Here is a 12956-nt window from a genome sequence, read left to right as displayed (position 1 = left end):
TGTGTGTGTTCAGATAGTATTTCATGTGGTTTAGTCCCTCAGAGTCTGTCTCCTTCTTTTTCATTCCCTCCCATTCACTGATAAGATCCCTCCAAACCTTTTCTCCAGGCTGGTGACTCCTAGTTCTTAGAAGCTTCTTCATGTGTGAAAGATGCTCCAGCCCCCTAATCATCTCCGTAGTTCTGTGCTGGACTCAAGCTATAAAGTAACCTTGGGATAGGATACTCAGGGTTTGAGGTCAGGTTGGGCAGATGCATTAACTATTCTCAAGTGCATCGCAGCCCATGGGGTTGAAGTAGTTGTACAGGGGAGATTGCTTGCAGCCCGACACTTCTGTGATTGCTGGATTATTAGCTTTTGCTCATTGCTACCACTTAGGGCTAGAGCCTTACATTCACAATACATTTTTAAGTCTGGCAGGAACTGTTCTGCCTTCCCACTACTTCTGGTGGTCATGCCAAGTGATCTGTCTAGTGGTGACATATTTCCTACTTGTTACCTGTCTCGATTTCTGTCCAAAGGCAGCTTTTTCTGGAGGAGCTTGTTGACCAGTGGTCTCTCTGTGGAAGAGCGTCAGGGTTCATTCCTTTGATTGCTCTGACAAGCTCCATGATAGGCCTGGATGCACTTGTGGCCTGCTTTGCCTTGTATCTGTTTCACAGCAAGCACAGTGAAATCCAACGTTAGCTGGTATGTTACCCTTATACTTCAGATGTCCTGAGGAATGGCAAAGCAGATACCGTAACCTGAAAGAACAGTCTGGGGCTTTTGTGGATAAATTTGAACACTTTTTCCCTTCCCCCCCTCCTCTTTTATATAAGGTGTATCCCTTTAAAATGTTACCTCACATTGAATGCTTTTAAGGGCAACTCTTCGCTGGAAACCACAAATGGCACCAGCCAGTAACAGAGCTGCACACTTTACCAGTGGGCAGTGTTGATCTTCTTTCAGGTGCCTATTGCAACAGTTCGCTGAATTGTGGGTGCTCTCAGTTGTACAGTGGAGTTGGTAAATTATTTCTCTGACCGTAGCAACTACTGTACGTGTTGTGCCATGTCTGCTTCTGGGCAGTAGTGCTGCACTCAGGAGCCCTCTGTCAGCCTCACGCTGAGACTTGCAAGTAAAGCAGTAGGCAAGGGGATGCTGTAAACTAGGAAATACAACCTCACTCCCTCTTCACAGGTCCGTTCCCATTGTATGAAAACATGCTTCTACAAGTTGTGTCCTGTGATTTCCACTGCTTATGTAGCTTGCTTTATGTGGAGGCAGTGCAAGACCTAGTTTGTGTAGCAACTCTTTCCTGTGCTGCTTGATGTGTCTGATAAGGCACGGCCATTGAGCCTCGTGTCTAGGAGTGACTGCGGAGGGGAATCCTGGTGGGAGGAGGCATGGTAAGGTCAAGTACTTCCTGAGGAAGTTTTGTGACCCCCTTAAAGGACAAATCCTAGATATAAAGCAGCCAAAAAGAGATGTGTGAGTTAGTTTGACACCCTTGATCTAATACTCTGATGCTCCAACTTGTGAGCAGACCCCAGTTTCTGCAGATTTAACTGCACTGTTCTTTTAAAACTCTGCTGGAGGCTCATTGCTTGTCTGTACAAGATCCTCCCATTGTATAGTCCTCAGCAGCTGATTCCCACGTCCTCACAGGGTGCCTGAACAGTTTCCAGTCCAAAGCATGCAGTAGCTGTTCTATGCAAGACCCATTTTGGCACTTGGGAAGTCCTAGCAACTGCAGATTGGACATGGATGCGTGTGCCAATTTTGTGATCTCTGCTTGCATCTTCAGAGGCTGTTTTCATGTCTGAAGTGCTCTGAAGGAAACAAGCTCTAGGTAGGAAGGGCCAGCAGTCAATGTGCCTACCCTAAAGGGACAGAGATGTGAAGCTGGGGACCGCTTGCTCTTCACTTCTGGCTGTAGGTGCTCTGTGGAGGAACATGTTCTGAGTAGTCCTCACGCAGAGGATTGCATCCAACATTTATTTCTATCAGCTTGTAAGAGTGGCCTTGGAGACGGAAGGTAACATGATTGTTGTACTGCGGCCCTCACCCCCTCCCTTGAATCATTTTTCCCCTTTGAAGGGGCAAAATTAAGTAAATACTTAAAACTGTATTTTTCTCTGTTATGTTGTGTTGAAATAGAAGATACGCTTCTCTGACCCTGCTCATTGAAGAGGAACAGGTGATGTATTAGTCAGCCCTCTGAGCATAATGAGAGTCTGCTTCATTATATGGGAGCTCTGCAGCCTGGCTGGTTCTCAGCGCCTGTCAAGGAGGGGAAACTGTGACGCTTGCACAGGAGTTAAGGTTGAGAGAGCATACTGTTATCGTGCCCTTCCTTGCAGATGCTAGTGTAGCTATAAATGACTGGTGCTGGAAACAGATACATCAGAGAGCTGGTTAAAGCAAACAGAAACCTCAGCGAAGCCCCCCAAGAGACGCTGAGAGAAATGCGTAGATGTTCTTATCCATCTGTAGAAAACAGGATCAGGCGGTTGAAAGAGCCTTCCCAGTTACAGGATGGATGTGTTGTTAGTCATCAAGGTGCTTCGTAAACTCTCGGTTTATGCACGTTAAAAGCAATACCTCACATCTTGTCTTCCATGACAGAATGGGATTCAAACAGTGCTCACATAGGTGCGTACTCGCTTTCTAGATGGAAGCAAAGAAGTTACAGCCCAGAACTCGTCAAGTACAGAAGTTGGCATGGTTAGGAAGCATCGGGACGTAATAAACTTCATACACATCACAAATGTGCCAAACCTTATTTCTCTGTAGCCTGTATTTTTAATGATCTCCCCACAGGTTGCTTCAAGGTAGTAACTAAGGCTAATTTTAAATATCCGCCAACTTGAGCTGTGAGGCTTTAAAATGTGCTTAAAATAAGAGCCCAGTGACCATTGCTAATGGCTTCTTCCAAGTTTGAAACAGCTGAAGTCATTTCTGCTAAATCTTTGCAGAAGTTTGTGGTCAAAACAAGCCTGCTTTACACAGCAGGTCTGAAGAGATGTGTGGAGCAGACTTCAGGTTGTTTCAGAGACCTCTGTTGTGCACTGGAACATTTGTCTTGCTTCTAGGTTTGCATTTGGTAGGATTTTGATGGATTCATTGTTACCACAGAAAACTTCGGACACAGTTTTCAAAAGTGACTTGAGAATACCAGTGGGTGTTGAGTTTCTCATGGGGAGGGTCCATCAGTGTCATAGGATGACCTCAGCATGGTCTGCCCCATCCCCACCTTTGATCTGGCTGACTAGCCAGGTGATCTGGTGTGGGCTGCACGGGTGGTATTCCAAGAGACTATACGTAGAAGAGAGGGGGCAGGACTGCTCTGTCAGTAGTAGCCAGATGGAGTGGTTCTCCAAGTGGCTTCAGTAGATCTAAACCCAGCCACATGATGTTCTCTTGGTGGGATATTTCCAAAGCAGCTACCCAGCTCTTAGCTGGACTTTTATGTAGACAGTCTTTTCAGTTGTGTGTTATGCATTGTGCTTAACTTGCAGCAAGGACAATTAATCAGCAAGTTGGATTTTCATGTTTCTCACATGGTATGTCAGGAACACTGACTTGAGTCTGTGAGTGATACGATGTGATTTCAGTGTCCTCAAAAATCCTCCTCCATGCATACATTTCTTCAGTCCATGTGGCCTCCTCCTGGCACAGGTGTTTGAAGTGAACTATCACAGCCCTTCTTTCTTGAGATTTTGGTCAGGTGAATAGTGCCTGTTGTCTGGGTGGTCAGAACTCTGCATCTTCTCCAGAAGATGTCTCTGTCCTGTTCCCCTGCACCCCAGTTAGGTCTTTAGGTTTATGTACTTAATCCTATAACAAATTGAACACTAGGCTTGTGAGACCCTCGGGCTAACTAAGAGCTCAAAGAATTACAATGAGTTGGTTTGCACTTTCTGAACTGTCATAGCCAGGCACACTTTTAGCTCAAGGCAGATGTGCTCAGATAAGCTATAGCAGATAAATCTTGTGTGTTGTAATAGTGACTGTGCATTTCACCATGAACTGGCAGGTTACTATCTTTGCAGGAGGTATGAATGAAATGTATAAAAGTTCCTCCTAGTCTTGAAGTTCAGGGACTGGCAACTTCACTTAACCCCCAGTTGTCAGCTGCTCAAGCAAAGATCCTGGTCTTGTGTTTCAGTGACGCAGCCAGACACATTCTTTTCCACTGGCTCCTCTGCGTGGGCCCCAGCCTCTGGTGAAAGTAAAGACAAGAAGGGGAAGCAGGAGCAGGGAGGAGGGCCGTGATGGGTGCAATTGTATTTTAAACTGCTGTAGATTTTTCTGTTGTGAACATCTGTCCTCCAGACAAGCACACACTTGTTTTTTTGCAGTTTAGCAAACTTCCTAAGCCAAGTTTAGTGATTACTTTCTGAAGTGAGGTATACATTTGAGCCAAAACAACCTTTTCTCGTCAAGTAACAGCGCTACAGGGGCAGTGTTTTTGCTCATGCTTTATTAGGCAATAGAAGATGACAGTTCCTCTCCATGACTCTGAAAGGTCACCTGATGTTTCTAAGAGCAGAATTTTGCACTGTCTCCAAACAATATTTTGAGTGGTCAATACTGGGGCAGTGTTCTTCTGTCAGTGGGGTTGGAGGGAGACCCTGGCTGGATTCAGCCTGTGCATTCCCTGAGGCCTTGCATGTTACAGTGTAGGAGTCGTTGTTATCTCAGGTCCATTTTGTAAATGAGCAGAGGAGCATTGCTGGGGCAATGCGTGTGGTAAGCAGTTTTCCAGCTGTTGCTTCTGAGACACTGGATCCATGACAAGAATTCCAGTGGCTTGTTAATACGGCTCCCACTTCCATCTTTCACTTAGTGCAGGAAGGACTTCCCGTGTGGGGTTCTGGTCTGTGCTTCTGCAGGCCAGGGAATGCCAAGTGAGGTGCAGTGGTTATGTACGTGTCTGATCACGGTTGCTTTGTTGCTGACAGTGCTTCATCAGTCCCAATGTCTGACATATTCATGCCTTTGTCCGTCTGGACTTGGGATTTGGAAAGCAGAAGCAATGGCCTTCGTGTCTACAGTACAATGGGATCAAAGTCAGGACCATAATGTAAACACACAATTTTCTAATTAGTGTCGTATGCTGGTGAATAATTAAAAACTGAACCTACTCCAAACAGCCAACTGGAAGTTACTGCTGACATTTGTCCCTAAACTGGAATAATCCCACAGAAGGTGCCTTTGATCCTGTGGGTTATCTTCCTGTTCTCTGCTGATTCTGAGTGTGCTTGAGGTTTTTATTTTATTACTCTTTCCTAGTCTGGTATTTTTTCTCTTGCTCTCTTTTCTGTGTCCTTTCTGCTTTTCAGACTTTCCATTCTTAGCCTTACTGTTCTCAGAACAATGCAACCCTGGTATGGCATTTACTGGTCACTTTCTCATCCTTACCTTCCGGCATTTACTGGAGTGACATGGAATTGCCCTTGGCATTCTTTTGGTGACTCAACTTTTTCCAAATACTCGTTCATTTCAAATATATTTTTTTAAAAAATAACCTGGGAGCAGCATTTGGGAACAACGAGACAGGAAAAGAGAACAGATTAATTCACTTGGGTTAAACATTAATGAAGGTCATGAAAGCCTGTTGCAAAGAGATTTGCTCTTTAAGTTTCATGTTTGTAGTTTTAAAATATAATAAAGGAAAAGTGTTCCTTGAAGTTAGAATGAGATGTGATTCATAGAGGAACTGTGGAGTAATGTGTATTCTCTAGTGTTAAGGGTGTATATTGTCTTAGGAGGTTACAATGGCAAACACAACTCTACCTACTGGCTTCTCTGTTTGCTGAAGCACTGGTCCTGGCAGCAGGTTTCTGATAAACCCGGTCGCGTTCTTAGTACGAAACCAACTTCCCTAAGAGATGGGCATGTGTGGGTATGCACAATTGCTCAAGCAAATCTTGGTGTAGTAAAATACACTTTGTTTCCCTGATGGGGGGCCCGCCCCCGGGGGCGTTGGAAATAAAAATAAACAAAATGTGACCACTTTGTAGAACTGAGAATCTGGTTTTAGGTGCTATGCTTGGAGATTTAAACAACAAGCTGCTTGGGATGGTGTTTGGAGAGGAGGGGGAGATGTTCCATACATCATTTATTATGTAGAGGCTGTTTTACAAAGACTTGTTTCCTGTGTTGATTTTTCGTCCTCTCCTGCTGCTTTTCCACATGCTTCTCTTCACTCTGTTGAGAAGGGAAATGTTGCTACAGTATAACTCAGTGTGAGGGGTTATCACAAAACACTGCCTGAATGTGTTTCTTTTGAGGAAAGCAGGGACCTTGAGGTTAGCATGATGCCAAGATAACTTTCCCTGCTCCTCTGACTTGTTTATCAGGACTTTGCCTGCTTCTTGCAAATGCAGCCGGAGTTACTTGGAGTCTTAATGTCCTTCTTCATGTTTGGAAGAGGAAGCTGACCAGCTGTAAGTCTTGGACGATAGCAGAAGCTCTCTGAAGGTCTTCTATCTTGCTCTAGGTATACCAAGGTGAAAGTCTGAGGTCTTGTGAAAACTAGTCGCCTCTGCTGGTGAGCTGGTTGACGGACAGGTGCTGTCGAGGGGGTAGTCTTCACATGCAGAACCTGTAAGGACAAGTAGTTGCTCGGTCACCCCATTTGCCATCGTATCTGGATGGCAAAGAGGCCAGGGCAGACTGCTGACTGCATCCAAGCGCTCACATGTCCTGTGGTGTCAGGGCTGACTTCTGAGAAACCACAGCTGTCAGCTCCACGCAGGCAGGCGCAGCTTGGCCGGGAGGAAGTGGATGACAGAGCGAGCTCTGTGCTCTGTACAGCAAAATATCAAAATAACTGGCTGCTTCCAATTGGTTTCTAGAGCTGCCAAAAGGCTCGTGAAGCATGTGGTTTCCCAGGGGTGAGTTCCAGCAGGGCACCTGCATGGGGAGCTGGGCAGGATGGACACAAGGGGCTGTGTGGGCTGCGCTCTGCAGCTGAGCTACTGATGTTTCCTTGTGGGGAGCACACTCTTCGAAGGGAAATATGGTTGGGTTTCTTGGACCGCATTTCCTCCTCTAGCTGCTATTCTCATGAGTATTACAGAGAGTGTCAGGCGTGGCCTGAGGTAGCCTTCTTTTAAAGGGGAATAGAAAGGGCTTCCAGTGAAGGCAGAACCTTTTATAACCACGAGCTGTTGACCTACAGCAGCTGCTCATGGAGAAGCTCAATTCAGGTATTCTCATAACTTTCTAATGTGCCTGATCTCAGTGATGGCCTGTCTAACCTGGCTACAGTTACAGTGGTATAATTGCTGAATCTTTATATGCAAATGGGTTGTCATTAGCCAAGTATCTTAGTGAGTAGGAGGCCTGATCTAACAGCAGGTCACTTTAGAGCACAGATATTACTGAATGTAGTGGGACGGTTTCCTTGCATGTTCATAAGATGGTGTGTCAATGGAACTTGGGAGATGACCACAGCATCACTTCACTGCTTATTGGGGAAGTTGGTGACTTACAATTTCAGAATTTTCTGAATGAAAAAAAAACAAATGAATAATTCATACGCGAAACCCCAGAGCTTGTTCCGTCAGCAGTTAATCCAATTACTGATTAACAGTGCTTCTTCCCATATTACGTAACAGCTCTGTTCTTACATACAACCTCCGGGCACTGAACTCTGTTACAGGAAAGCAGAAGTGCAAGATGGGATCTAGCAATGCCAGAACTTCTTTAACAGCTCAAGTGCAGACTCCTGTACTTGTCCTGCTAATTATTTACCAGGGCTAAATAATGTCAGTAAAGCAGAGACCTGGAGGCTTGCTCTCTCTTATGCATGCTTACTTTAGATGTTGCAGCTGAGAGCCACAGCTGTAGGTTTTCTCTCCTCTGAAACGGACCATATGTTGGGCAAGCGAGGTACAAATTACCACACCAATGGCTCTATATTAAGCAGTGGAGGGGGGGATGATGCGCTTAGGGGTAAGGATCCTGGCAAGTGTCAGCTTGTGCTTATGGTTCAGAAATATTAACATGTTCCTATAGTCTGGTCACTGCTGGCTCTGTTATCTGTGATGAGCTTAGTCTTTCTGATTTAGTCATATTGGAAATAACGAAGAGATTAGAGACTCAATTCTAGTAATGGTTGCCTCTTTTCCTAAAGGGATATGCTGCCTTTCTCTGCATAGGCCGAACACCTCGAGTGATCGCAATCATGCAAGGGAAGGATGTGGGACTACTGCTTTAATTTTCTCCTGTGCAACTGGGCAGCCTGGCTCTCCAAGATGGGAGCAGCCCACCTTTTCCCAGGACAAGAGTTCCCAAAACTGAGGTCTGGCTTTTGCAGCTGATAACTTTGGACGGTATCAATTAACATATAGAGTTAAGGAATTTAAAACCTCAGACCATTTTCTGTAATACGTACTGATGCAGCTTGAAAATCCATGAGATCTTCAGTACACAGCCCTGTGTCAAAGTAGTTTCTGCTTGGTCAAATCTGCAAATTTGCATTGGTGCTGTTTTAAAATCTACGTGCCTTATTGACGTACATTGTTCTAGGTTTAAGAAATACTGATATTGGTAGTGATGCCTTACTTGAAATTTAGAGCTGCAGATTTCTGGCTCTGCTCTTTCTACAGCAAATATTAAAGCAGCGCTGTGGTTATACTTGCTATGTACAATGATTCACAAGCTTAAAGTTAAGTGTGTGTGACTCCGTGACCAAACCTTCAGCTGCATAATTTGCTAAACTTTTGTGACTTGAAACTAGTCAATTGAAAGCACAGTCACATCTGTGTAATTCATAAAATCCTGTTCAAACATGTAGAAAATACTTTAAAATAAAAATATATATATGACAATTTCAAATATCCTAAGTTTCAATCTTTAGTTATTATAATAAGGAAGAAGTCTAGACTTAAATTTCTGACTGAGTTTTGTTCACTGTTTGAAAATAGCAGGACCTGACATCCTAACAGAAGCCTGCTTTAATAAATTTTTGGCTGTCTTCATTTTTGGAAATGACATGCTTGGAAGTTTGAGGGCAAATAATTTGTATTGCTCTTTACAGATGTGTAAGTAGTAAATAAAAAAATCCAAAATATTGTCTCAAATTTTTCATTGCTTCACAGTTTTCCAAAATTTGAATGGAAATTTTTGCCTATTGTAGATAGTCTTAAGAATTCCTGCTAGTCTTCTGACAAAAGAAAGTCAGTGACTTTCACCCCATGTTTTGGGAAATGGGGAAAAGAAAAAGGTGTGATTTGAGGTAGAAACCAGATTTAAAAAATCTTTCTACTAACTAAATGCAAATGTGTCTATTTCCTTTCTGAAGCTGGGGAAAGTATTTCCTGGCAGGGTAGGATAACTCTCATCTATTGTACTTCTTGCTATCCTTTTGGTGTGCAAGTCTTTGCTCTTCCAACAATAAAACATACATGGCGTTACTGTGAATCAGGAAAGAGAACATTGTTTTGTACATGCCGATTGTAGGGTTACATGTGTTTACTTCTCTTGGGCCTGTTTGGTAGAGTACTGTGATTCTTCCACACAAAGGCTCTGGTATGTTTCCAGTTCACTCCTGTATAGTTACAGGAGCTTATACTTCTTGCTTGCATAGTAGGATCCCTTCAGGCTGTTGCCTCACATTGTATTTTATCAACATAACAGAGTACTTAGGAGTTGGAGTAAGCAGCACAAGCAGGGTCCAGAAAATTAAAGATCCTGCTGAAATAGAGGAAAAGTAGATCTTCATTTACTTTAGGAGAGGAGGACTTTAAAGGTTGTTGCCCATTCTGCAGTGCTCTCTGAGTGCAGCTGGAATCAGATGAGTGCATTTACTGATCAGTCTTACACCAGACATTAAGATACTTATTTTCCTATCTAATGCGAGAAAGGGAGTATCCATCTCAGCAGGGAGTGGCTTTGCTGTTTGTTTTGTAAGCATGTTCAGTGCTACTCCAGCACTTTTGTGTCTTTCTGAATGTTCCCCAGCAGTCCCCTTAAGGGAATAAATGAGGAAACTCTGTAGTTTCCCTTTTTTCAACTAGATCCCCATTTCTAAACGTCAATTTGAGAAGTGTAGCAGGTTCCACCCAACCTCTGTGGCTGTCTCCTAGGTTTGATGTATATATGTCCATGCTTTTGAAGCAAATGGAAACGATGTAATAGGACTCGATATGCTTTATTTTAGACTCGGGCTGTGATTCTGTGACTGACACAGAAGCAGAAGACGAGAAGAACTCAGTTTACTCCTGCAGACTTGCCATGAATGAAGAGCATGGATCATCCAAGAGCACTGCGGACCATCTGGTGGTGCAGCCTGACCGCATACGCTGTGGGGTACTGTATGGCCACTCTGTGGGCTGTGTTCTTGTTGTGTGATGGTGCAACACATTATGCTACTCTGTAGTGGGCAGCTTTACAGGCCTGGAAAGTAGTCCATAATCCCTTTTCTGTCCCATTCCTGCTCAGGCCTCTGTACTCAGTGTGTCTGTTTTAAGGGCTCAGTTCTCTAGGCCCAGAAATAGCTTGATGATATGCAGTGCCTGGTATAATCTAGGCTGCAATGTCCCTTACTGATGGATAGTCTCTCTGCTGCTTGCCTTGTGTGCTGTGAGGCAGGTTCACACTCCTGACTCCCCATTTTCTATTCTGGTGAGATTTAGGGGTGCCAAGTAGAGTAAGGTGGTGGTAATGAGACAACTTCAGAGCCTAGATGCAATCTAGTATGGCAGTTCTGGTGCACATCTTCCAAGTGACTCCAAAGAGCTGGGATCGTGGCTTCCTGTCTGAAAAATTGCATTTCTTAGCCTAGTGTTCTGTCAGGTGGAAAAAACAAATACCATGCACCAGGAGAGAAGTGTATGGCACCACTATCTCTACGTCCTCTGCAATGTACTTTTGAGTCAGATTGGCTGGGCTTTCATTGCATGGTTTTGAGATGTGAGGCACTAGTGTAGGAGGGTCTGGTTGTCAGAGGAAACTTCATCTAACAGTTCAGCAAAGCTTCACTGCAGTGTGAATGCTGCTTTACATTATTTCCTCCTCTGCCCCCCTGCCGGGGTGGACTCATGCTTCAGTGCACTGGAATGAAGCACTGTTTTATTTTTTTCTTTTGTCCATATCAGTTTTGCCAACTCTTGGGAGCTTTGTGCTTTTTCTAAAAGCACCAGTTAAGGCAGTGTAATGTGGGGATCCTCTGCTTTTACCTAGAACCTGACCTTCATGCTGTACAGAGAAACTTGAAAAAATGAAACATAATAGCTCAAATTTGCTAGAAACAGTCTGTCTCCTGTCTTTGGAAAGGGACTCAAATGCTGTTGACCACACGTTAAAGTGAAACCAGAAGTAAACGGTATGTCCCATGGCAGGGAAAGAGGACGGGGAGTAACAAGCTTGCAAATGGCTATTACAACCTCATTTCTGCCTTGGCAGGATCTCAGTGTGTGAAAGTGAAACGGCAAGTCCTGTAGTCAGGTAGATGGATTTATTTTGTAGTGTAAGTGTGTACCTTGCAGTGTGCTGCGTTTGAGGCACATCTGAGCCTGTAGCAAGAGTCAGGGATGTTCAGTGCTGGATTATTCAGTAGTCTATGAATATGTGCCTTGGATTTAAGACATAATCTGGTCTTGTCCTGGAATAGCATTCTCTTGGGGAAAAGGGAAGGCTGAAAGGAAGGAATGGGGTCATTTTAGGAAGTATCCTTACCGAAACACTTTGTTCCCTCTTTAGTGTGTGGCTTGTGACTTGTTCACAGCAAGAGTGGTTTGGGAAGTCAGCAGACTGTTGGAATGTTTTAAACTTTTACACAGTTGTTGACTTAACACAGAGAAAACTGTATCTGGAATTTTTGGTATCAGCTTTATTTGCTTGTTCACAGGAATAGTGCTGTCCCCTTGTATTTACTGGGCATCTATTAGTGAATTCACTGCATGTGTTTCCAAGATTTGGCTCAATATCTTTGCTTCCTTGCTGGAGGAATTTCTCTAGTGCAGGTGACTGGTGGCAGTGGTAGCAACAGACATGCCCCATCCCTGGAAGTGTTCAAGACCTGGTTGGATGGGGCTTTGGGCAACCTGGTCTAGTGGGAGGTGTCCCTGCCCATGGCAGAGGTCGGCGTGTTTGTCAGACTAGATGATCTTTAAGGTCCTTTCCAACCCGAATCATTCTGCGATATTAATAAAATGTACTTTACAATGATGCTGAGATAGGTAAAACTCCTTTGCTGTGGCTTGTCAGTGCTTTGAGTTGAGGATAAATACCTTAACTGCAGCATGGTAAGGAGCAGCTAGGAATGAAGTCAAGAACTCATTATGTGAGAGTTGCGGAAGATGACTCTACTCAGTCTTGAATCATTTGAGTTTTTTTTAGGAAGAGCTTCTTTACTGAAAGGGTTGTGAGGCATTGGAACAGGCTGCCCAGGGAGGTGGTGGAGTCACCATCCCTGGAAGTCTTCAAAAGACGTTTAGATGTAGAGCTTTAGGGATATGGTTTAGTGGGGACTGTTAGTGTTAGGTTAGAGGTTGGACTCGATGATCTTGAGGTCTCTTCCAACCTAGAAATTCTGTGTGATTCTGTGTGATTCTGTTGCTTCTGGGCTGCTTGCATTGGCCCAGGTAGGGATCGTTATGTTCAGCATAAGTTTGTGGACAAGAAAGTCTCTTCAGGTTTCTCTCAGGTTAGTTATTGTAGCATCTAGCATAGTCAGCAATGTAAGTGGCCACAAGTCAGGCCTTTGGTGATCTTTGAAAACCTGACGGGATGACCGCTGAGCAGTATGGCATTTGCAGTATGAAGGGCTGCCACAAAGCACGACCCAGATCTCCTAGTTTTCAGAACTGAGAATCTGGTCCAGAAATTCACTTTCATAATTCACATAAGTAGATGCTAGACAAGTCTCAGGCCAAATGAAAGACTTCAGCTATCTCATACATTTTATTACATTTAATGTAATAACTAAATTGTTAAACGCAGGGCCAGTGAAAATT

General features: G+C 44.1%; 1 protein-coding gene across 3 annotated transcripts in view; it reads left to right on the top strand.

Annotated features, from left to right (window-relative positions):
* PIK3AP1 (phosphoinositide-3-kinase adaptor protein 1) overlaps positions 1-12956 on the top strand; it is a 47020-nt gene that overhangs the window by 11125 nt on the left and 22939 nt on the right. For all 3 annotated transcript variants that reach the window (XM_035330429.1, XM_035330428.1, XM_035330427.1), the window contains exon 3: positions 10160-10308. In XM_035330429.1, coding sequence (XP_035186320.1) covers positions 10160-10308 — 149 coding nt within the window. The remainder of the gene's footprint in view (positions 1-10159; positions 10309-12956) is intronic.

The sequence above is a fragment of the Oxyura jamaicensis genome, chromosome 6 (genome assembly GCF_011077185.1).
Source record: "Oxyura jamaicensis isolate SHBP4307 breed ruddy duck chromosome 6, BPBGC_Ojam_1.0, whole genome shotgun sequence".
Lineage (NCBI taxonomy): Eukaryota > Metazoa > Chordata > Aves > Anseriformes > Anatidae > Oxyura > Oxyura jamaicensis.
The sequence above is the reverse complement of the archived record's forward strand: the minus strand, read 5'-3'. Positions and strand labels throughout refer to the sequence as shown.